The sequence below is a fragment of the Mastigoproctus giganteus genome, chromosome 8 (genome assembly GCF_048544385.1).
Source record: "Mastigoproctus giganteus isolate SK-2022 chromosome 8, ASM4854438v1, whole genome shotgun sequence".
Lineage (NCBI taxonomy): Eukaryota > Metazoa > Arthropoda > Arachnida > Uropygi > Thelyphonidae > Mastigoproctus > Mastigoproctus giganteus.
In genome coordinates, this window is record NC_143582.1 from 40,342,231 (window position 1) to 40,369,229 (window position 26,999).

The 26,999-nt window shown below is 39.6% G+C and overlaps 1 protein-coding gene across 1 annotated transcript in view; it reads left to right on the forward strand.

Annotated features, from left to right (window-relative positions):
* Nucleotides 1–26,999, forward strand: part of c12.2 (von Willebrand factor A domain-containing protein c12.2) — a 574,487-nt gene that overhangs the window by 390,433 nt on the left and 157,055 nt on the right. The window contains exon 28 of the mRNA XM_090380213.1: nucleotides 16,860–17,059. Within this exon, the coding sequence (XP_090236339.1) occupies nucleotides 16,860–17,059 (200 nt within the window). The remainder of the gene's footprint in view (nucleotides 1–16,859; nucleotides 17,060–26,999) is intronic.

The window sequence follows — 26,999 nt, forward strand, 5'->3', positions numbered from 1 at the left end:
CATGTTCCGTAAGGCGATCTTGAAGATGTCTTGATGTTTCTCCTATGTAGCAGCTGTCACAGTCTCTACAGGTGATGCGATATAACACATTGCTGCATAAGAGAGGTGTGACAGGGGTCTTCACACTGGGGACAAGTGAAAATAGGTTTCTGCAGGGTAACTGCACGGATTTGATGTTGTAATATCTGAGGATTTTTGGGATCTGTCCTGACATGCCTGGATAATAGGGAATGTAGGCGGACGGTATACCATTTTGGTTCGGTGGGATGTGAGTTCTTGTGCCTATAATAGGCACCTGTTTAGCACATGGGAGGGATAACCACATTTGGTTAGGTCCGCCTTGTAGAGAATGTCTTATAATGGCGGATTTTAACTTCCCAGATATTGACTGGAACTTGTGGGTTTGGTCACTCACACACTAGTAAGACTTTTGTGGATTTATTGGATGATGGTTTTGTGCAGCAGCATGTTCGAGAGGCAACCAGAGAGGGTAATACTCTTGATCTGGTTATCAACAGTGATCATTTGTGTATTAAGAATTTGCAGGTAAAGGAACCACTAGGTGGCAGTGATCACAGTGTACTGATGTGGGATTTACTTAAAGATATAATTACCACTGGGGGTAAAGGAAAGGGTTTTTGCTTCCGTAAAGGTGAGTACAGTGGTCTCAGACAGTTTTTAAATTCTGTACAGTGGGATCAACTGATGTTTCCAACAGTAAATTCTAAGTGGGAAGCATTCAAGGAATTAATCGTGGAAGCTACTAAAAGTTTCCTACCTATTAAGAAATATTCTTCAAGGTTTAGGCGTAAATGGTTATCAAATGAACTAATGAGACTCATGACAGAGAAGAAAAATGCATGGGATGCATATAAATTATCAAGCGACTCAGAAGCCTGTGGCAGATATAAGCTATTCTGTAATCAGGTCACAAAGGAGGTTAGGCAGGCAAAGGCAGATTATGAGAAATCTTTAGCAAAAGATGCTAAGAAAAACATCAAGAATTTCTTTACTTATATAAACTCTAAAAGGAAGGGGATGAATCTGATTGGTCCACTTGATATCGATGGTTCGACTGTTGATGATCCTGTTCAGATAGCAAACAAACAGAATGAGTAATTTGCATCTACATTCACACATGAGGAGTTTTTAAGGTTTGTAGATGGCAGAAGGTTATCAAATTGTAACAGGGTGCTTAATGATTTTGTAATAACTGAGAGCAAAGTGAAGGAGAATTTGTTGAAGTTAAACATAAGAAAGGCACCCTGGGGTGGATGGAATCTATCCAGTTATATTAAAGGAGGTGGCAAAGCAACTAAGCAAACCCTTAGCCATAATTATGAGAGCATCCTTGGACTCGGGGGAGGTCCCTACGAACTGGAGATGTGCAAATGTATCTCCAATTCACAAAGGGGGATCGAAGGGTGACACGGGTAATTACAGACCAGTTAGTTTAACTTCTGTTCCGGGTAAAATAATGGAGTCACTGGTTAAAGATGCATTGCAGGATCATCTAGACAAGACTGCAGCGATAATTAAGACACAGCATGGGTTTGTTAAGGGAAAGTCTTCTCTGACAAATTTGATAGGATATTATGATGTGGTTACAAAGGAACTGGATGCAAAAAATAATTTTGATATCATATATTTGGATTTCAGGAAATCTTTTGACACTGTTGCTCATGGAAGACTATTGTACAAATTGGAGCAGAATAGTATTAAGGGTAAGTTGCTACAATGGATAAAAGGATGGTTGAGTGGGAGAAGACAGGGTCGTAATCAATGGGTGCTGCTCTTCGTGAACTAATGTTATTAGTGGAGTCCCACAGGGTTCGGTGTTGGGTCCTCTGTTGTTTTGTATATTTATCAATGATATTGATGAAGGTATATCGGGCTTAATGTCGAAGTTTGCAGATGATACAAAGGTTGGCAGGGTTGTTAATGACAGTAATGGCAGCGTGCTACTGCAACAGGATCTAGATAATTTGGGCAGATGGGCTAAGAAGTGGCAACTGAAGTTTAACCTTGAGAAATGCAAAGTACTGCATATGGGTAGAAGTAACCCCAGAGAAACGTACCAACTGTGTGGTACTACACTTAAGGTGGTAGAAAATGAACAAGACCTGGGAATAATTGTGCAGGCAGATATGAAGTTTTCTGAGCAATGCAGACAGGCTGCCAGGGCAGGTCATGGGGTTTTGTCAATGATATATAGGAATTTTGCTATCAGGGAAAAGGAGGTGATTGTCCCTCTGTATAAGGCAATGGTCAGGCCATGCCTTGAGTACTGCGTACAGGTCTGGAGACCTCATTTTAGGAAGGATGTAGATTTGCTTGAGTGTGTACAGAGAATGGCAACAAGATTGGTGAGGGGAATGAAGGGATCCTCTTACCGAGAGAGGCTTAAGTTCTGCAAATTACAGTGGCTGGAGACAAGGCACTTGTGCGGTGCTCTGATTGAGGTGTATAAGGTCTTGAATGGATTGAGCACGTTGAATTCTGATGGGATCCTTCCACTTGTTTAGATTACGAACCTAAGGGGACATAAATTCAAATTAAGAAAAGACAGATGAAGAATAGATGTGCGGAAATTTGCATTTAGCCAGCGGGTGGTTAATTGCTGGAACAAACTTCCATTTCTCATTGTGGAAGTTGATAGGTTAAATAAATTTAAGGAGGAACTGGACAGGCATCTGAAGGGAATGGTGTGTTTTTCTTTTTTTTTGCTGTTGCTGCTTAAACTCATACACTTGCTTTCTTACATCACATGCCGCTACTATTACTACTGTAATTACTCTTGTCACCCTTCGATCCCCCTTTGTGAATTGGGAATACATTTGCACATCTCCAGTCCATGGGAAACTCCCGAGTCCAAGGATGCTCTCATAATTATGGCTAAGGGTTTGCTTAGTTGCTTTGCCGCCTCCTTTAATATAACTGGATAGATTCCATCCACCCCAGGTGCTTTTCTTATGTTTAACTTCAACAATTTCTTCTTCACTTTGCTCTCAGTTATTACAGAATCATTAAGTATCCTGCTACAATTTGATAACCTTCTGCCATTTTCAAACCTTAATAATTCCTCATGTGTGAATGTAGATGCAAAATACTCATTCAGTTTGTTTGCTATCTGAGCAGGATCATCAACAGTCAAACCATCACTGTCAAGTGGACCAATCAGATTCAACCCCTTCCTTTTAGAGTTTATATAAGTAAAGAAATCCTTCCTGTTTTTCTTAGCATCTTTTACCAAGGATTTCTTGTAATCTGCCTTCGCCTGCCTAACCTCCTTTGTGATCTGATTACAGAATAGCTTATATCTGCCATAGGCTTCTGAGTCGCTTGATAATTTATATGCATCCCATGCATTTTTCTTCTCTGTCATGAGTCTCATTAGTTCATTAGATAACCATTTAGGCCTAAACCTTGAACAATATTTCTTAGTAGGTATGAAACTTTTAGTAGCATCCACCATTAATTCCTTGAATGCTTCCCACTGTCTGAGACCACTGTACTCACCTTTACGGAAGCAAAAACCCTTTCCTTTACCCCTGATGGTAATTAAATCTTTAAGTAAATCCCACATCAGCACAGTGTGAACCCTGCCACCTAGTGGTTCCTTTATCTGCAAATTCTTAATACACAAATGATCACTGCTGATAACCAGATCAAGAGTATTACTCTCTGGTTGCCTCTCGAACATGCTGCTGCAGAAAACAATCATCCAATAAATCCACAAAAAATCTGACTAGTGTGTGAGTGACCAATCCACAAGTTCCAATCAATATCTGGGAAGATAAAATCCTCCATTATAAGACATTCTGATTTACTAGCCCGCTCTATTTCTCTGTACAATTGTTCATTGTACTCATTCGAGTCATTTGGCCTATAACACACTCCTACTCTTATTTTTGCTTTTGCAGTGCTTATGTCACACCAAACTGACTCAACAGTGCACTGTTCATCTATATCAACTGGGTGCACTTCTTTTGATTTTATGTTTTTCTTAATTAACAGCATAACACATCCTCCCTTTCTATCCTGTCTATCCTTTCTGTACACAATGTACTCCCCAAATTCCAGTTCTGCATTCCTTATATCTGTGTGACACCACGTCTCTTCTATCCCAACAATATCCGCCTTTGATGTCTTGACCAACACTTCAAATTCATCAAATTTATTTACTATACTTCTAGCATTTGTATACATGCAAGCATACATGCTCCTATTCATAGTTACCCTAACACATCCCATATACCCACCTATTTCACAAAGACTGCCATCCGTACCTGAAACCCCCAACACCCCTCGCTCCAGGTCACTACTTATTCTAATAGAAGTAGTGCAAGAATCACCTTCACCTCTGCCTGCGGCTACTGTTAAACTAATTGTCCTTGTATCCCACCTAACACTGCCTCGATAGTATCAGCAAATATTCTTGCACCCTTTCTATTTAAGTGTATCCCATCCCTGTAGAAGCAGTCTCTCCTGTTAACAAGACAGTCCAGGCTGAAAAAAATTCTATCCCTTGAGCCTTGCAAAATCTTTCCAGGGCCGAATTGATCGACAAGGCTCTCATCATATACTCCCTCCTATCATGTCTGGGCAGAATTGCAGACACTTTCAAATTCAACCCTAATTCTTGGCTTTTGTTCAACAGTGACCTGTGCTTGTTAAATAATTTGCCGGTCTCCTACTCTTAATATCATTAGTGCCAACGTGTACAACTTTATCACCTTTTGTGCCCTTAAAAGATGATATCTGCTCTACAACGTCATCAACCTTTGCCCCTGGCAGACATACCCTGGTCCTGTTCCACCTATCCTTTTTATAAAGCATGTTCCCTGTTTCCCTGACAATAGAGTCACCAACAACTACTAGTTCTTGTGGGACCAGCGCATTCTGCCTTGGGGCTGCCGCTGTGCTGTGTGATGACCAAGTGCAAGCTCTGGCATTGATGTGGGCAGCTGAGAGCTTGATGGGCCTCTCAATTTAGATCCTTCGAGGGCATCCACCCTGTCCTTCAAACTCTTATATAGGCCCATAACAATGCTGAGTTGTCACCTGATTTCCTTACACTCTTTACATCACGCACACACAAAGACATCCCCCATGGCAATATCATGCTCCGTTCCAGAGAGTTTGGCAAACATTTCACAAGTTGCACATTTTTTTTAGGATGTGATGTGTTGGAGAATCGCCCCCCCCTCAGTTCTGCCCCGAATCACAACACTCCTGCCACTTTGTGCCCGTTGCTTTGCTGCTCTAGTTTGGGGCATGCTATTTTAAATTAATAAAATCAATAAATTAAATTAATTAAATGTAAATACTATGCTATCTAATAGAAACAGTGAAGCATATTACTCTATGTAATTATATGTTAGAGCTACCTAGTTACTTCAATTAAAAATTTGAATTCCCTACCACTATATACAAAAACAATGGCTGCAAGATTCGAATGAAATAATGGTTTTACATATATTAAGTAGTACAGTAATCCACGAAAACTCTTTATCTAAATTAAAATTAAATAACCAGCGTAACTATAAGACTACGTATTAAGTACAATATAAAATAACAATTATGTAAATAAAAAGGCAAACACTTATCGTTCTTTCGGAGCCTGTAAAGAGCCTGTAAATTTTTAAAGAGAGTCAGCGCCCTCTCCTCTTCTGGTATATCACCTGTAAATAAAATTAGATTAAACAATTGTGTGAGGTGTTTTAACATTGCATCACCTCTGAATTTCCATAGTTCTGCTTGGATACCATCATTTCCAGGTGCCTTGTCATTCTTCATTGGGCTAATTGCTTTCTGAACTTCTTTTGTTATCCAGGGTGCTTTATCTCTTCTATTATCAAAAGCAATAGCATTTTTTTCCTTCCCCTTTGAACAGGGTTTGGTAATATTCTTTCCATATTTTTTTAATTTCTTGTATGTTTCCTGTTTTTATTTTTATCATCAGTGTTTTCAGGATGTATGTTTTAGAGAGTTCCTTTATAACCCGGTAAGTATGTAAGAACATACGTTATCTTACATGTAAGTATCACAGTTTGTAAGGTAAGATGTTTGTTCAGTTATTACTATTTAAGTTACTACTATTATAAAAGTAAAGTTAAAATATTAAGTTATTACTACTATAAAAATAAAATTTCCAATAGCTATAAAAAACAAAAATGGTATATTATATTTTTGTTAGCTTTTGGAGCATAACCCCCCTTTTCGTACTTGTTCTTAGTCCCGTGTAACATGGTTTTGCGTTACATGAGATTTTGTAGGAACCAAACTACCGTGTTATACGAGGGTTATCTGTATATGGTTTCATGTCTTTAGCACACTATAATGTTATTCTGGTAAATGACTACAGTAATTATACACTTCTCTGATTCCTATGATTTTCCTGGACTATGAACAGAAAATTTATTTATTTATGAGATTATAAGCTAATATGCTTTATAAATCCAAAAGCAAAACAAAAAAAAAAGAGTTTTGGTTTCACTTTCAGTATTGTTTTGACAGTCTCAAGTAGGTGGTAGATGACTTTCATCAACCGGTGAAATACCACCACTTTGCTTATTGGAGGCTTGAAGTGGTGAAACCCATGTTTATTCTCTAGAGCAAAGTTTCCGGCATCCCCCTCCCCCCATACTTTTCCTTCAACCCATTCACGGTACTAAGTACTATAGGTTTTGATACCTTTCGTGTTTGGGGTTTTCATAAAAAAAAAAAAAAAAAAAAGTATGTTACTGCTCTGGTTACGTGTTTTCAGTGCTCACATTCTCAGTGGAACAATAACATGTAGAATTACTTTCACTTGTTTCAGATGAGTGAAAAGAAAAACCAAAGTGAAGGTTCTCTTGTAATTGGTAGGACGAAAAAGAAAAGTCTGGATTAAGAGGTAATTTTCACCTTTGAGCAGAAAAGAACCATGGCTTGGACAGTTTCAGACTATTGCTGCTACTGACAGGAAGGAAGTTACAACTATTATGCAATTTTCAAAGGAGGTATAGTATCCTTATGACATTTAGAATCATTACTGCAAGCTGCAGAGATATCAAGCAATCCACTGTAAAGGGTCGTTGGAAACTTTGCCAACATTAAATTTGTCCCTGACTATGAAGATTTACAAAAAAGTGCAAGAAAATGTCACAAAGGAAATTTTAGACATGGTGAAAAAAGCCTTGATCTGGAAGTGGATTCTGAAGATATAAATGAGTTGCTAGGGTCTCACAGAGCAAACTTCATTTCCAATGATTTGACTGAGTTACAAACACAAATGCAAATTGTAGAAAGGGATAATAGTGGTAACAAAATTTTCAATATCCCTTCAAAGAGCCCAGACCTCAGATATTTAAAAGATATTGTGATGAAAGTAGAAGAGACAAGATCCCAATGTTGAAAGAAGCAGTAATATTATTGACCCTTGTGATATCACCATTTGCTGTAAGATTCTTTAAGATGAAAATAAGGCAACTAATATCAGCTTTCTAATGAATTTTCAGACAGGATTAATATTAGTAATGGCAAATGACACAAGAAAGCAAATCCATGAAGTGGTTTTGGAACTGATGAGTGAAAAAGAAAAGTCTGAATCAAGATATAATTTTCACCTTTGAGCAGAGAAAAACCATAGCTTGGACAAAAAGAAAAAAAAAAAACCTCCTATATCACCAATTCACCCCTTCTAATAATCAGTCTTTCTTTAATTTATTCAAACTGCTGGCTGCTATAACACCATCTGGAAGTTTCTTCTAACAATCAGTATGGCATTGAGGGCTATGAACAGAAAAGTTGTATAAAAGGATGATTGAGTGGGAGAAGGATGTACAGAAAAACAGCAGAGTTCATTCTTTATGTAAACTCTAGAAGGAAGGGGATGAACCAGATTGGTCCACTTGATGTTGATGGTTCAACTGTTGGTGATCCTGCTCAGATTAGCTGACAAACCGAATGAGTATTTTGCATCATTCACATATGAGGACTTATGTAAGGAAGGAGAGGACAAAAGTTTACTAAACTGAAACAAGGAGCTAAATGATTTTGTAATAATGGAGAGCAAATTGGAGGAGAAATTGTTGAAGTTAAACATAAAAAGGCACCTAGAGCAAATGGAATCTATCCAATTATATTGAAGGAGGCAGCGAGGGAAGTAAGCAAACCCTTAATTATGTGAGCCTTAATTATGTGAGCATCCTTAGATTCAGGGGAGGCTTCCATGGACTGGATATGTGCAAATATATCCCCATTCACAAAGGGGGTACAAAGGGTGACACAAATAATTCTAGACCTGTTGGTTTGACTTCTGTTCTGGGAAAATAATGGAGTCAGTGGTTCAAGAAGTGATGCAGGATCACCTAGACAAGACTGCAATAATAGTTCAGACAAAGCATGGGTTTGTTAAGGGGAAGTCTTGTCTGACCAGTTTGATTGGATACTACGATGCAGTCACAGAGGAACTGGATACAAAATAATTTTGATATCATACACTTGAATTTCAGGAAAGCTTTTGATACTGTTGCACATGAAAGAGTGCTGTACAAATTGGAGCAGTATGGCATTAAGGGTAAGTTGCTGCAATGGATAAAAGGATGGTTGAGTGATATTGATAGAAGTATATCAGGCTTAATGTCTAAATTTGCAGATGATACAAAAGTTAACAGGGTTGTAAATGATGGTAAAGACAGTATACTACTGCAACAGGATATAGAAGAGTTAAGGAGTATGGGCCGAGAAGTGGCAACTGATGTTTAATATTGACAAATGCGAAGTACTACATATGGGTAGCAGTAACTCCAGAGAAATGTACCAGTTATACTACACTCAGGGTATTGGAAATGAAAAATACCTGGAAGTAATTGTGCAATCAGATATGAAGTTTTTTGAGCAGTGCAGACAGGCTGCCAGAGCAGTTCATGAGGTATTGTCAATGATATACAGGAATTTTGCTAGCAGGGATAAGGAGGGGATTATTTCCCTTGTATAAGGCAGTGGTCAGGCCACACGTTGAGTACTCCATACAGGTCTGGAGGCCTCATGTAAAAAGTATGTAGAGTTGCTAGAACGAGTATAGAGAAGGGCTACAAAAATGGTGAGAGGAACAAAGGGGTGCTCTTACTAAGAAAGGCTTAAGTTCTGCAAATTGCAGCATCTGGAGACGAGGCATCTGAAAGATGATCTGATTGAGATGTATAAAGTCTTGACAGGGTTGAGCAGGCTCAGTGCTGATGAGATTCTTTCTCTTGCTCAAATTACAAACCTGAGGGGGCATAAACTCAAATTGAGGAAATAAATTTGTAGAACAGGTGCAGAAATTTGCCTTTTGCCAGCGAGTATTGATTGCTATAAAAAACTTCCATCTTGTATAAGGAAGTTGTAGAACAGGTGCAGAAATTTGCCTTTTGCCAGCTAGTATTGATTGCTAGGAGTGAATGGATGGGTGAAATGGAAAGGTTTTTTTTTTTTTTTTTTTTGACTGATTCTGACAAACCGAATGAGGCATATGGTGCTTGGTTTCTTGCACCATATGCCTCTGCTAATGCTAATTAATAATCAACTATCTGCTGGCTAAAGCAAATTTTCACCCATCTGTCCAGCAACCATCCTTCCTCAATTTGATTTTATTCCATCTCGTATGTAGTCTGAGCAAGAGGGCAGATTCTATCAGCACTCACTATATTTGATTCAAAATCTTAAACACCTCAACCAAATCTCCTCGCAGGTGTCTCATCTCCAGGTGTTGCATTTTTCAGAGCTGAAGCCTTTCCTGATAAAAGCACCCTATTGTTCCTCTCTACACCCATTCCAACAGATCCACAGAGTTCTGTAAATTAGGCTTTCTGACCTGAATAGAATACTCAAGATGTGGCCTAACCATTGCCTTATACAATAGAATAATCACTTTCTTATCCCTTCTGGCAAAATTCCTGAATATTATTAACAAAAGCCCTTGAGCTGTCCTGGCAGTCTATTTCCACGCTGAGAGAACTTGGTTTTTGACTACCCAAGTGTGATACTATACAGTTGGTACTTTAATTTGGTATTACTGCAACCCATATGAAGTACCTGGCATTTTCCAATGTTAAACTTCAATTGAAACTTCTTGGCCCATCTGCCTAATTTTTCTAGATCTTTTTGCAGTAGTGTATGTTGATTACTGTCATTAATCCCCGTTCCAACCTTCATATCATGTGCAAACTTAGATATTAAGGCTGATGTGTCATCATCAATATCATTAATAAATATTGTAAACAACAATGGGGCCCAGCAATGAAACCTGGGGAAGTCCACTAATAACTTTAGTCCTAAAAGGGCAGTGCCCACTGGTAACTCTGTATTCTCTCACTCACCCTTCCTATATCCATAGCAGTAACTTGAACTTAATGACACACTGCTTCAATTTGTACAACAGTCTTTTATGTGTAGGAGTATCAAAAGATTTTTTTCTGAAAACCAAGTATATGATGTCAATATAACTGGATGGATCCTATCTACCTTATACTTTTTACATTTAGCTTCAACAATTCCACTTTACTCTCAGTTATCACAAAATAATATAGCTCCCTGTTAAAATTTAATACACTTCTGGTATGAAATCCCCATCCCTAAAAATAACTGGTGTGAATGTAGATGCAAAATATCTGTTCAATTTGTTAGCAACCTAAGCAGGATCATCAACAGTTAAAGCATTCATATCTAATGGTTCAGTATTATTCATCCTCTTCCTCTTACTTCTAGTGTTTACATAAGTAAAAGAGTCTGCTGCCCTTTCTTTGCATTCTTTTCCAGAGGCTTCTTGTAATCTGCCTTTGCTTGCCTTACCTTCTTTGTGACTTGATCGCAGATTAGTTTATATCTACTGTAGTCTTCTGTATCACTGATTATTTATATGCATCACACACATTCTTCTTCTCTTCACTAGTGTCATCAATACCTCTGTCTGGATTCAGATGAGAAGTGGTATTGGAAAGACCGAGAATTGGGCTCATATTACACACCTGTTTTTATTATTGGCAGAAGATCCACCCCAGTGCGCATCCTGCCAGACCCAACTTACAGTTCGCCACTTTTTTGTAGACTGTCCTCTACTTATCAATCCATTCTAGCACCATTTGGTCATTCAGAAAATTAAACGAATCCCAGATTTTATCTAATTTTCTTGGAAATCATGCAAACATAGAAGAACTGTTAACAAACTTAAATGGTACTGGCCTATACTCAAGTATATAATTAAATTGTTAAAAAGTATATGGATATAAAAAATAAACTATTAGCATTAGAATTAGTAGAGGCATATGATGCAAGAAAGCAAGCTTATGGAGCATCAGCGAAAAAAACAAAACAAAAAAAACTTCCACTTCACCCCTCCATTCGTTTGAAATACCTGTCCAGCTGAGCCTTAAATTTATTTAGGCTATCAACCTCCACAACAAGGGATGGAAGTCTGTTCCACCAACCAACTACCCGCTGGCTAAAGGCAAATTTCCGCACATCTATCCTACATCTGTCTTTCCTCGATTTGAATTTATGCCCTCTCAGGTGATTATTCTGAGCAAGAGGAAGAATCCCATCAGCATTGAGCATGCTCAAACCATTGAAGACATTATACACCTCTATCAGATCAAATCGCCGGTGCCTAATCTCCAGACACTGTAATTTGCAAAACTTAAGCCTTTTGCTGTAAGAGCAACCCTTTGTCCCATTCACTAATCTTGTTGCCCTTCTCTGTACTCGTTCCAGCAGCTCTACATCCTTCTTAAAATGAGGCCTCCAGACCTGCATACAGTACTCAAGGTGTAGCCTGACCATTGCCTTATACAAGGGAATAATCACCTCCTTATCCCTGCTAGAAAAATTCCTGTATATCATTGCAGGAGTAGCACTATGAGCTACTCATGCAGCCTGTCTGCACTGCTCAGAGAACTTCGTATCTGCCTGCATAATTACCCCCAGGTCCTTTTCATTCTCTACCACTATCAGTGTAACACCACAGAGTTGATACGTTGCTCTGGGGTTACTGTTTCCCATATGTAGTACTTTACATTTGTCCATGTAAAATTTCATTTGCCACCTCTCAGCCCATCTGCTCAACCGTTCCAGATCCTGTTGCAGCAGCAGCATAGCATCAGTAGTGTCCTTAACAACCCTACCAACCTTTGTATCATCTGCAAACTTGGACATCAAGCTTGATATACCATCATCAATATCATTTATAAATACAGAAAACAATAATGGACCCAACACTGAACCCTGAGGGACTCCACTAATAACATTAGTCCATTATGAGCAGTGTCCATTGATTACCACTCTGTCTTCTCCTCCTCAACTACCCCTTTATCCATAGCAGCAATTTGCCTCCAATGCCACACTGCTCCAATTTGTGCAGCAGTCTTCCATGTGCAACAGTATAAAAAGCCTTTCTAAGATCCAAGTATATAATATCAAAGTTATTCCCTGCATCCAGCTCTTTTGTGACTGCATCATAGTATCCAATCAAATTGATCAGGCAAGACTTCCCCTTAACAAAACCAAGCTGTGTTCAAGCTATAACTGAAGTCTTGTCTAGATGATCCTGCAGTGCTTCTTTAACCAGTGCCTCCATTAATTTTCCTGGAACAGAAGTTAAACTAACAGGTCTATAATTACTTGTGTCAGCCTTTTATCCTCCTTTGTGAATTGGGGTCACATTTGCACATCTCCAGTCTATGGGTACCTCCCCTGAGTCCAAGTAAGCTCTCATAATTATGGCTAAGGGTTTCCTTACTTCCTTTGCTGCCTCCTTTAATATAACTGGATAGATCATATCTACCCCAGGTGCCTTTTTTGTGTTTATATTCAACAATTTCTCCTCCACTTTACTCTCAGTTATTACAAGATTATCTAGCTTACTGCTAGAGTTGAATACACCTCTGGCATTTCCCTCACTGAATAACTCCTCATGTGTGAATGTCGATGCAAAATATTCATTTAGTTTGTTAGCTACCTGGGCAGGATCATCAACAGTTGAACCATTGATATCAAGTGGACCAATCTGATTCATCCCCTTCCTTCTAGAGTTTACATAAGTGAAGAACTCTTTGCTGTTTTTCTTTGCATCCTTTGCCAAAGGTTTCTCATAATCAGCCTTTGCCTGCCTAACCTCCTTTGTGACTTGGTTACAGACCGGCTTATATCTATCATAGATTTCTGTGTCACGTGTTAATTTATATGTATCCCATGCATTTTTCTTCTCTGCCATGTGTCTCATTAGTTCATCTGACATCCATTTAGGCCTAAACCTTGAACAATATTTCTGAGTTGGTATGTAAAGCCTAGTAGCTTCCAAGATAAGTTCTTTGAATGCTTCCCATTTTGAATTTGCTGTTGGTAACATCATCAGTTGGTCCCACTGTATAGAATTTAAATACTGTATCAGACCATCGTAGTCGCCTTTACGAAAACAATAACCCTTCCCTTTACCCCTGATGGTAGTTACCTCTTTGAGTAAATCCCACTTCAGCAGACTGTGATCACTGCCACATAGTGGTTCCTTTATCTGCAGCTTCTTAATGCATGAAGAATCACTACTGATAATCAAATCAAGAGTATTACTCCCTCTAGTTGCCTCTCGAACATGCTGATGTAGAAAACAATCATCCAATAAATCCACAAAAGCCTTGCTAGTGTGTGAGTGACCAACCCACAAATTCCAGTCAATATCTGGGAAATTAAAATCCCCCATTATAAGACTCTCTGATTTACTGGCTCGCTCTATTTCCCTGTACAGTTTCTTATTATACCCATCAAAGTCATTAGGCCTATAGCACACTCCTACTCTCAATTTTGATCTCCCAATGCTTATGTCACACCAAACTGACTCGACACTGCGCTGTCCAGCGATGTCGCCTGGCTTCACTTCCTTGGATTTTATGTGTTTCTTAACTAATAGCTTAACCCCTCCTACCTTCCTATCCTGTCTATCCTTTCTGTAGACGTTGTACTCCCCAAATTCCAGTTCTGCATTCCTTATATCTGTGTGACACCACTTCTCTGATATCCCAACAATATCTGCCTTTGATGCTTTGAGCAATACCTCAAATTCATCAAATTTATTTACCAAACTCCTAGCATTAGTGTACACGCAAGTATACATGCACCTGTTCCTATTCTTAGCTACCCCAACACAACCCATGTGTTTACTTGTACCGCAATGACTCCCAGCAGTCTCTGAAATATCATGCATCTTGTTTTCCATGCTTCTGCTCATTCCAATAGAAGCAGTACAAGAATCATTTTCACCTCTGCCAGTGGCTACTGTTAATCTATTAGTCCTTGTATCCCCCCAAGCTAGCAGTTTTCCGACCCACCTAACACTGCCTCGATAGCATCACAAATATCCTTGCACCCTTTCTATTTAAGTGTATCCCATCCCTGTAGAAGCAGTCTCTCCTGTTAACAAGTACAGACCAGGCTGAAAAAAATTCTGCCCCTTGAGCCTTGCACAATCTTTCCAGGGCCGAATTGATCGACAAGGCTCTCATCATATACTCCCCCCTATCGCGTCTGGGCAGAATTGCAGACACTTTCGAATTCAACCCTAATTCATGGCTTTTTTTCAACAGTGACCTGTACTTGTTAAGTAATTCTGCTGGTCTCCTACTCTTAATGTCATTAGTGCCAGTGTGTACAACTATATCACCTTTTGTGCCCTTAAAAGATGATATCTGCTCTACAACATCATCAACCTTTGCCCCTGGCAGACATACCCTAGTCCTGTTCCACCTATCCTTTTTTACAAAACATGTTTCCCATTTCCCTGACAATAGAGTCACCAAGAACTACTATGAATTGACCCAATTTGACATTAGTAGCCCGTGTCATTAAACTTAATATCACAAAATAATATAGCTCTCTGTTAAAATTTGATTACACTTCTGGTATGAAATCACCATCCCTAAAAATAACTGGTGTGAATGTAGATGCAAAATATCTGTTCAATTTATTAGCAACCTAAGCAGGACCTAAACTTAATAACAACAACAATCAAATCATCTGATATCTGTTTAGGTCTAAGACTTGAACAGTATCTCTTATTGCTATAAAAATCCCAGTAGCTTCTCTAATTACATTCCTGAATGCTTCCTATTTAGAATTTGCTGCAGTTTGATTTCAGAGTTTGATGAAGTTGGCCGCACTACATAGAATTCAATAACTGCTTGATACTGCTGTAGCTGCCTTTACAAGAGCAAATGTCTTTCCCTTTGCCCTTGAAAGTAGTTACATTACAATAGTTTATTCGATTCATATAGTAATTGTATTTATCAATATTTAATTTTTTTTAAAAAATGAATTATTTGTTTACTTGGAGAAATATCTTGGCAATTTAGCAGTAGCATATGATGCAAGAAAGCAAGCTTATGCAGCATCAGCCAAAAAAATCTTCCATTTCACTCCTCCATTCATTCCAAATGCCTGTCCAGCTGAGCCTTAAATTTATTTAGGCTATCAACTTCCACAACAAAAGATGGAAGTCTGTTCCACCAATCAACTACCCACTGGCTAAAGGCAAATTTCCGCACATCTATTCTACAAATGTCTTTCCTCAATTTGAATCTGTGCACCCTCAGGTTCTTAATCTGAGCAAGAGGAAGAATTCCAGCAGAATTCAGCTTGCTCAACCCATTCAAGGCCTTATACCCCATTAATCAGATCGCCTCACAGGTATCTACTCTCCAGGTGCTGCAATTTGCAGAACTTAAGCCTTTCTTGGTAAGAGCACCCCTTTGTTCCCATTACCAATCTTGTTGCCCTTCTTTGTACTCGTTCTAGCAACTCTACATCCTTCCTAAAATGAGGCCTCCAGACTTGTACACAGTACTCTAGATGTGGTCTGACCATTGCCTTGTACAACAGGATAATCACCTCCCTGTCCCTGCTAGCAAAATTCCTATATATCATTGACAAGACTTCAAGACCTGCCCTGGCCACCTGCTTGCACTGCTCAGCAAACTTCATATTAGACTGCACAATTACCCCCAGGTCTTTTTCACTTTCCACTTCCCTGAGTGTAGTACCACACAGTTTGTACGTTTTTCTTAGGTTATTGCTACCCATAGGCAGTATTTTGCATTTGTCAATGTTAAATTTCAGTTGCCACTTTTCAGCCCGTTTGCCCAACTTATCTAGATCCAGTTGGAGTACCATACTGTCTTTACTGTGTTAACAACCCTGCCAACCTTTGTATCATCTGCAAACTTGGACATTAAACATGATATACCTTGATCAATATCATTGATAAATATACAAAACAGTAATGGGCCCAATACCGAACCCTGAGGAACTCCGCTAATAACATTTGTTCCTGAAGGGCAGTGTCCATTGATTACCACTCTCTGTCATCTCTCACTCAACCATCCCTTTATCCATTGTAGCAACTTACCCTTAATGCCATACCTCTCCAATTTGTACAGCAGGCTTCCAACTTTATTTGGGAATTCAATGTTCAGTTAGCATGCATTCTTTAAGTATGATTTTTCAAGAACACATTGCATACTTTAACCGAGCGTAAGGTGTACTTTATTAACACTTCAGCATCTATTATCAACGTCAGTCTCATAGTGATGTGAACGTTATTCTGAAGTCTCCACCAATCTGCAGAAACTTATACACTTAAAATTCTTCTGTTAGATGAAGATTTCAGAGTAAACCTTTTTAGTTTATCCATAAAATAAACTGTTATCTTACCTTTTAGATTATTTTTATATGTCTAGAATTGATGCATTATAGCCTTGGTAGCTTTTGATGTATCATTAAAACTTTTTGCTGTTTAATATCTTTTAATCAAAATACTAAGCAGTTTACTTTTAATGTATTTCATTTTGTAGGTAAAACTTCTGAAGAATCTATTATTCACATTGCAACAGTCAATCCTCTTTGTGTGTTTAGTATGAATCCATACAGAAAGTTTTTATCCAGTTTTGATATAACACACCTTTTCAAACAGATAAGAGGTGATTTACCAATGGTCAATGTTGCAGTACTGGGAGATCCATTATCTGATTGGCTTGTCATACATGAGCAAGTGGTAAGTTGAATTTTCAGTCTAAAGAATGCAGCAAAAAAATTTTGCACCTGTGCATCTGCAAAGTGTGTGTACAGATAAGAAGGCTGTACAAAAAAAAGTATAAATTTTGTAAACCTTATTTTTAAAAGTCTTTGAAACATATAAATTTTCTATTTATAATATATTTTTTTTTTGTAAATATTAGAACAAGCTTTGAGCCATTGTTAGATGATATGTCAAAGAACTTATTAAAAACCTGACATGATTTCATCATTTTGGAGTCAAGAAATTAGTTTTAAATGAAATCTTCCTGATTTTATGGGAATTTCATCCAAGTTCAAATTGCTTTATTCATTACAGATAACACCACAATTGTGGTGTTATCTGTAATGAATTGCCCGAGATATCTGTACAGGATATCCCATGACACAACTTCAAGTGATAATTCCTTAGGTCATTCCAAGTGAAAAGTATTATATCAACATGGCTCTGATTCCCAGCTGTTAAGCTATGATCATTTGAAATGTAGCATCTATAATATGCACCGCTGATAACGGGATAATCACTTCCCTGTCCCTGCTAGCAAAATTCCTATATATCATTGACAAGATTAATGACCTGCCCTGGCAGCCCATCTGCACTGCTCAGCAAACTTCATATTTGACTGCACAATTACCCCCAGGTCTTTTTCACTTTCCACTTCCCTGAGTGTAGCACCACACAGTTGGTACGTTTTTCTTGGGTTATTGCTACCCATATGCAGTACTTTGCATTTGTCAATGTTAAACTTCAGTTGCCACTTTTCAGCCCATTTGTCCAACTTATCTAGATCCAGTTGGAGTAGCATACTGTCTTTAACAACCCTACCAACCTTGAGGTTGTTACAGACATTCTCTCAGATATGCCAGACAAGCTGTACTTGCTACCTGGGAGTCTAAAATGCTGATGGAACTGATATTCGGGTGACACTCAAGTCAAGTGGACCCAATTTCAGCGAAGTCTGGACGGTCTGTGACAGCCAAATCCTCTGCTTGCACCGTCACGATGGTGGGACTGTTAGTAATCCTGGGTATAACCTCCATCCACAAGTACATGGTGAGTGACCACCAAGGTGTGAATCAATGTAAGCAGAAGTCGAGGTGTGGCACCCACACCACATGGAGGAACGCCGCCCCTCTATGTTACCAGGCAGTACTAGGCAGTAGATGACTCTCATCAACCGGTGAAATACCACCACTTTGCTTATTGGAGGCTTGAAGTGGTGGAGCCCATGTTTAGTCTCTAGAGCTAAGTTCCGGCCAACCCTTCCCTATCTCTTCCATCATGCAGAATGATTGATGACTTTTGAGGTTATGATGAACGTTGTGGCGAGATCAAATATTCCTTACATTTCGAGGGTACAGCTCTAAAATGGTGTTCGCAGGCCGGCCGCTAGTTAGTACACCGGACTAAACCTATTGGTAACTCTTTAGGAGGCTAGTAGTGTATAATCTTGCTACCTCTACTCTGCCAGATAGTGACTGGAGGGAGTTCAAGTAGTGTGTATGTGGGGAGCATTGTCGAGGCCACGTTATGTCAAGGATCTGGGTATATTCTTACCACGTGTATGCCATATCAAAAATTTCATTACTTCATACAGCATGTCCCACCCACTTTTTCTTACTATTGAATACACCATGAATTTTCAAACTAATACAGCAAGCTTATCTGCGAAAAGATCTAAACCTCCCAAGCACTTCCTAATTCATTTCAGAAATATACGTGGTCTCAATTCTAATCTCAACGATGTTCATTTCCACTTGCAGTCTGCCAAACCCCATGTACTTTTTCTGACAGAATCTCAGTTATCGGTTGATTCAACTACTGCTCATCTCAGATGCCCAAATTATTCGCTGTATGATTCCTTTCACCTCAAAGGTGGTACTTGTGCACATGTCCGTTCTGATATTCCCTGTCAGAGACTTGGCAATTTTGAATCTCCTCTCTTTGATCTTTTCTGGCTTAAAATCTCTCTATCTCATTATGTCGAATTCATCTGTTGTCTCTACTGTTCTCCCAACTCCACTAATCACTTGGAGCTCTTTGACTTCCTCTCTTTGCAACTTGACTTTCTCCACTCCAACTTTCCTAACAGTGAGGTAATTTTCCTTGGTGATTTTAATGTTCACAACTCCACCTGGCTTCCGTTTTCTAGTCACACCGACCCAGCAGGTCGAGATGCTGAGGCTTTTGCAATTACTAATGACCTAGCAAAGATTGTTCATTTACCTACAAGAATACCGGACAATCCTAATCATACAGCCAATACGCTTGATCTTTTTCTCACAAACAACCCTTCTAAGTACACTGTCGAAGTGAGAGGTCCTTTAGACACTTCAGATCACAACTTGGTGATTGTCTCTTCTCCAATGGACCCTTTATCTCATGGCTATTCCCAACCTCATGTTGTTTGGCATTAGAAGAATGCAAAATGGGATGACCTGCGAGACTTCTTTTCTTCTTTTTCTTGGTTGGATTACTGTTTCAAAACTTGTGATGACAACGTTTGCTCAGATCGTGTCAGTGAAATTATTCTTGCAGGAATGGAATCCTTTATTGCACACTCCACTTTAAATTCTCGTCCTTTATCTAAACCTTGGTTTTCCAATAAATGTGCTAAGGCTGTTCAAGAGAAGAATGTTGCATATCGTAATTGGCTTGTTTCTAATTCTTCAGTTTCATCTTCTGCCTACACCAAAGCTCGCAACAATTGTAAAGCAGTTATTAATCAGTCCAGACTAGAGTTTGAACAGGCTAAGAGTAAAAAACTTGCTTCTTGCCCTAATGGTAGCCAAGCATTCTGGTCTCTTGCCAAAGCTATTGGCCGCAACTTTTACCCATCTCTGCTCCCACCTCTGTCCAAACTAGATGGTTCTGTTGTCACTTCAGCCAAGGATAAAGCTGACCTGCTAGCATCCCATTTTTCTTCCAGCTCATGTATTAATGATCTTGGTAAAACACCTCCCACCATTCCCAACACGCTCCATTCAATGCCTCCTGTGGTCTTCCATCAAAAGGATATCACAAGGATTTTTGATGAATCTTGATGTTAAGAAAGCTCCAGACCCTGATGGTATTTCTCCACTTGTTCTCAAAACCTGTGCTCCTGAATTTATTCCTATTCTTTGCCGCCTTTTTACACTTTCTTATTCCAAAGGTGTTTTTCCTTCTGCTTGGAAATTTGCTCATACCAGCCAGTTCCTAAAAAGGGTGACAAATCCCTCCCATCCAATTATCGTCCCATTGCAATTACTTCTATTCTTTCTAAAGTAATGGAGAAATCAATTAACCGCCAACTCTTAAACTACCTAGAAACCTTCCGTCTGACCAACGATCGCCAGTATGGATTCTGTCAGTGTCGATCCACTGGTGATATTCTGGCTTATGTTACCCATTTATGGACTAATTCAATGGAAAGGTTGGGTGAAACACAAGAATTTAAAACAAATACACCAACCGTTTAATTATAATGGTTTAATACTGGAAACTATAAAATGTACCAAACGATACTACACTGTAAAATAATATATGCAAAAGACTGATTTACAAAATAAATATACGATGAAACTTTAATATACAATAAAATATTTAAAATACAATAAAGATAAAAGCGATAAAACATTGACTGAAGCTTTCGGAGGCTTCCGCCTCCTTTCTCAACAACAATGATGTTTAACCAACACATCCTTAAGTAACAGGCTCACAGCACACGTGGTTGACCAGGTGCATGCTCATTATTTCTTCCATACGATCCAGAACCCGGAAGCGGCTCAAATGCGTGGAAATATAAAATGCTCGTCTTTTGCCAGGACCACGGCTTCTAGTAGGGGGTGAAATCGAACACCCCTGTACCTATTCATACTATTGTTCTCAGGCGAGCCTATCCACACACTCTCTAGCCACTTACGGTCCCATGCGCCCGGTCAAGGATGACAGCATTCACCGGGGAGACCTGATGATGTTTCTCCCAATAATGCTCAGCAATGGCGGACTTATTGAAATCTGCAGTCTGTATAGCTCGCATGTGCTCCCCCAGACGGTCTTTTAGTCGCCGTCCTGTCTCCCCCACATAACATTCCCCACAGTCCGGGCATTTGATCTCATATAGGACCCCACTACTGGAATCTCTAGGAATGGGGTCTTTGACCTGTGGCAACACTGTGTGCAACTTCCGACCCGGAAGCTGCACACAGCGTGCCTGAAAGTCACGTAGCATTCTTGAAATTCGATCTTGAAATTTGAAATTCGAAATTTGACATAAGCATTGGGAGATCAAAATTGAGAGTAGGAGTGTGCTATAGGCCTAATGACTCTGATGAGTATAATAAGGAACTGTACAGGGAAATAGAGTGGGCCAGTAAATCAGAGAGTCTAATAATGGGAGATTTTAATTTCCCAGATATTGACTGGCATTTGGGGGCTGGTTATTCACACACTAGCAGGGCTTTTGTGGATTTATTGGATGATTGTTTTCTACATCAGCATGTTCGGGAGGCAACTAGAGGGAGTAATACTCTTGATTTGATTATCAGCAGTGATTCTTCATGCATTAAGAATCTGCAGATAAAGGAACCACTAGGTGGCAGTGATCACAGTCTGCTGAAGTGGGATTTACTCAAAGAGGTAACTACCATTAGGGGTAAAGGGAAGGGTTATTGCTTCCGTAAAGGTGACTATGATGGACTGAGACAGTATTTAAATTCTATACAGTGGGACCAACTGATGACGTTACCAACAGCAAATTCAAAATGGGAAGCATTCAAAGAACTTATCTTGGAAGCTACTAGGCTTTACATACCAACTAAGAAATATTGTTCAAGGTTTAGGCCAAAATGGATGTGAGATGAATTAATGAGGCATATGGCAGAGAAGAAAAATGCATGGGATACTTACAAATTAACACATGACACAGAAGCCTATGATAGATACAAGTTGATATGCAACCAAGTTACAAAGGAGGTTAGGCAGGCGAAGGCAGATTACGAGAAATCCTTGGCAAGGGATGCAAAGAAAAACAGCAAAGAGTTCTTTACTTATGTAAACTCTAGAAGGAAGGGGATGAATCAGATTGGTCCACTTGATATTGATGGGTCAACTGTTGATGATCCTACTCAGGTAGCTAACAGACTAAATGAATATTTTGCATCGACATTCACACATGAGGAGTTATTCAGCAAGGGGAATGCCAGAGGTGTATTCAACTCTAGCAGTAAGCTACAGAATCTTGAAATAACTGGGAGTAAAGTGGAGGAGAAACTGTTGAAGATAAACACAAGAAAGGCACCTGGGGTGGATGGGATCTATCCAGTTATATTAAAGGAGGCAGCAAAGGAAGTAAGCAGACCCTTAGCCATAATTATGAGAGCTTCCTTGGACTCAGGGGAGGTGCCCATAGACTGGAGATGTGCAAATGTGACCCCAATTCACAAAGGAGGATCAAAGGCTGACACAAGTAATTATAGACCTGTGAGCTTAACTTCTGTTCCAGGAAAATTAATGGAAGCACTGGTTAAAGAAGCACTGCAGGATCATTTAGACAACACTTCAGTTATAGCTCAGATACAGCATGGTTTTGTTAAGGGGAAGTCTTGCCTGACCAACTTGATTGGATACTATGATGCAGTCACAAAAGAACTGGATACAGGGAATAACTTTGATATTATATACTTGGATCTTAGAAAGGCTTTTGATACTGTTGCACATGGAAGACTGCTACACAAATTGGAGCAGTGTGACATTGGAGGCAAATTGCTGCTATGGATAAAGGGGTGGTTGAGGGGGAGAAGACAGAGAATGGTAATCAATGGACACTGCTCATCGTGAACTAATGTTATTAGTGGAGTCCCTCAGGGCTCAGTGTTGGTTCCATTATTGTTTTCTGTATTTATAAATGATATTGATGATGGTATATCAAGCTTAATGTCCAAGTTTGCAGATGATACAAAGGTTGGCAGGGTTGTCAAGGACACTACTGACACTATGCTGCTGCAACAGGATCTGGAAAGATTGAGCAGATGGGCTGAGAGGTGGCAAATGAAGTTTAACATTGACAAATGTAAAGTACTACACATGGGAAACAGCAACCCCAGAGCAACGTATCAACTCTGTGGTACTACACTGACAGTGGTAGAGAATGAAAGGGACTTGGGGGTGGTTGTGCAGGCAGATATGAAGTTCTCTGAGCAGTGCAGACGGGCTGCAAGAGTAGCTCATGGAGTATTGTCAATGATATACAGGAATTTTTCCAGCAGGGATAAGGAGGTGATTATTCCATTGTATAAGGCAATGGTCAGGCCACACCTAGAGTACTGTATACAGGTCTGGAGGCCTCATTTCAAGAAGGATGTAGAGCTGCTGGAACGAGTACAGAGAAGGGAAACAAGATTAGTGAATGGAACAAAGGGGTGCTCTTACGAAGAAAGGCTTAAGTTTTGCAAATTACAGTGTCTGGACTAGGCACCAGCGAGGTGATCTGATAGAGGTGTATAAAGCCTTGAATGGTTTAAGCATGCTCAATGCTGATTTTTTTTTTTTTGGTTTGGTAGTTGTTGGCGCATCGGCTTCTGTGGCCATAGTGCACCTCCCAAGGTTTTTGCAGTACTTTGATCCAAGCCCGAGGCGGGAATCGAACCCGCGACCTTTGGGTTGCCCGGCAGGCACTTTACCCACCTGGCTAGCCCGGTCGTCCTCAATGCTGATGGGATTCTTCCTCTAGCTCAGAAAAATCACCTGAGAGGGCATAAATTCAAATTGAGGAAAGACAGATGTAGGATAGACGTGCGGAAATTTGCCTTTAGCCAGCGGGTGGTTGGTTGGTGGAACAGACTTCCATCCCTTGTGGTGGAGGTTGATAGCCTAAATAAGTTTAAGGCTCAGCTGGACAGGTATTTTGAACAAACAGAGGAGTGAAGTGGAAGTGGGTGTTTTTTTTTTTTTTTTTTGGCTGATGCTGCATAAGCTTGCTTTCTTGCATCAAATGCCTCTACTAATGCTAATGCTAATCTGACAAGCCCGGATAGTAGGGAATATAAACTGTGGCGACTGGAACGGACGGTATTCCATGATTAGACTCCACGCCTCTATTATATTTGTCAATGACCCTCTGGGGGTAACCACATTTCATAAGATCTGCCCTAACTTGCCCAATTTCTTTCTCTCTCTCCTCAGAGGTGCTACAATGCGTCTTAACCCTACCCAAAAGTGCCCTGGCCACGTTGTTTTTATGCTGCACAGTCTGTGCTGACCTATAATGGGTGTACTGGCTCCTACACATGGGCTTCCTAAACACTGTAGTACTAAGCCTGGAGCCTTCTCTACTCACCATTATGTCCAGGAATGGGAGGGAACCATTCACTTCCACCTCTGGGGTGAACTGTATAAAAGGAGAGAAATCATTGAGAAAGCTAACTACATCCTCTTCTCTCCCCTTTTGCACCAAAGTGAACGTGTCATCCACGTATCTCTTCCACTTGCGCATAGGGAACTCCAAACTTGTAAAAACCATATTTTCTAACTCTTCCATTGCCAGGTTTGCAACAATGGCGCTAATAGGAGAACCCATAGCTGTGCCGTGAACCTGTTTGTACATCACTCCTTTATACAGCAAAGTCGTACTCGAAAGACATAATTCTACACCACAGCATATATCCTCTACACTTAGGTGCGATCTAGTACTTATGGTATCATCTCTTTGCAGTGCCACCTTTACACATTCCACCCCATTGGCTATGGGTATACAAGTAAATAATGACACCACATCTAGTGACACCATTATTTCATTCTCCCCTACATTTTGACTTTTAATGAAGTTCACAAAATCCACACTGTCTTTAACAACGAACACAGACCGTCCCACTATAGGAGAAATCAGCTGCGCCAGGAATTTTGACAAAGCATAGGTAGGGCTCCCAATAAAAGAAACAATGGGTTGGGGACCCCCACCTTATATGTTTTCGGCAGCCCATAAAACCTGGGCAGCTGACACCCCATTGCATGCATAGACCAGTACTTTTCTTTAGAAATCTTACACGCTTTTTAACCAGAGCTGTAAAATCTTATTAACACGTTGATCATATGGAAGAAATATTGAGCATGCGCCTGGTCAACCACGTGTGCTGTGAGCCTGTTACTTAAGGATGTGTTGCTTAAACATCATTGTTGTTGAGAAAGGAGGCGGAAGCCTCCGAAAGCTTCAGTCAGTGTTTTATCGCTTTTATCTTTATTGTATTTTAAATATTTTATTTATTTATATTTTATTGTATATTAAAGTTTCATCGTATATTTATTTTGTAAATCAGTCTTTTGCATATATTATTTACAGTGTAGTATCGTTTGGTACATTTTATAGTTTCCAGTATTAAACCATTATAATTAAACGGTTGGTGTATTTGTTTTAAATTCTGGATATGTACTCTCCCAACCTTAGAGGCCTTTTTGAAGAAACACAAGAAGTTGCTCTTCACATCTCAAAGGCTTTTGATCGTGTTTGGCATAAAGGTCTTCTAAACAAGCTTCCATCTTATGGTTTGCCAACTGTTTTTAATAATTGGTTATCCAGTTTTCTCTCTGATCGCTCACTGAGGGTAATGGTAGATGGCTCTCTGTCTTCTAACTTCTCCACTAATGCCGGTGTCCCCCAAGGTTCAGTTCTTTCCCCCACTCTTTTCCTCTTGTATATTAATGACCTTCTTCCATTGACTGGAAATCCTATCCATAGTTTTGCCGATGATAGCACATTGCATTCCACTTTCCATTTTGAGAAACCTTGTCCTGCTCAATCAGCTTCAACTTCTCAAAAATCTGCTACCAATTCCTTAAATGCCGATCTTCAGGTAATTTTTTTAGTGGGGGCACCTCCATAGCCAGGTGGGAAGGAGCAGCAGTGTGTAGCACACGCTTCTTGATTAGACCGGGGTTCGAGCCCGTCACCACCAAATATGGAGGATGCAGAAAGGTCAGGGAATGACCACTGTATATTCTCGGAGCAATATGGCCTTAGTTGCTAATGCTCCTAAAATAACCAAAATAACAACAACAACAACTCCAGTGGGGCAAAGACAACTTCATTGATTTCAACCCTTCTAAAACTCAGTCTTGTCTTATATCTCGCAAAAAGGATTCTTCTGCTCCTATGCTTATCTTTAGTGACACTCCGATTTCTAGGCAAAATGATATATCTCTTTTGGGGATTACCCTGACTTCTAATCTCTCTTGGCACAAGCACATTACAAATATTGCTTCCTCTGCATCTAAAAAACTTGGTTTTCTCTTTCGCTCTCAGCGTTACTTTTCTTCCAAACAGCTGCTCACTCTGTATAAATCGCAAATCCGCCCTGCCATGGAATATTGTTCGCACATCTGGGGGTGGTGCCTCCAAAACCTCTCTCAGGCTTCTTGATTCCATTCAGACGAGGGCAGTTAGGTTAATTAATGATTCATCTCTAACAGAGTCTCTCCACTCGCTTTCTCATAGACGTACTGTTTCTGCTGCATGCCTCTTCTACAGATACTTCCATGGGCACTGGTCTTCTGAATTGGCTTCTATAATTCCCGCTCTCTCTTTCAAAACAGTCCGAACATATGCCGCCACCAGGCAAACGTCCATTTACTGTCCAACTTCAAACCCACAGAACCAACTTTTCATCTTCCTCATTTATTAATTCAACTGCCGTTTTCTGGAACAACCTTCCTTCATACGCATTTCCTGAAAATTACAATCTACAGAAGTTCAAGTCCAATGTCAACAAATATCTTCTTTCGTGTTCTCAACCTCCAACCCGAGCACGGTACTAAGTACTATAGGTTCTAATACCTCTCATGTTTGGGGTTCACATAAAAAAAAAAAAAAAAGAAAGAAATCTTCAAATTTGGACATTAGACCTAATATACCTTTATCAATATCATTGATAAATATACAAAACAA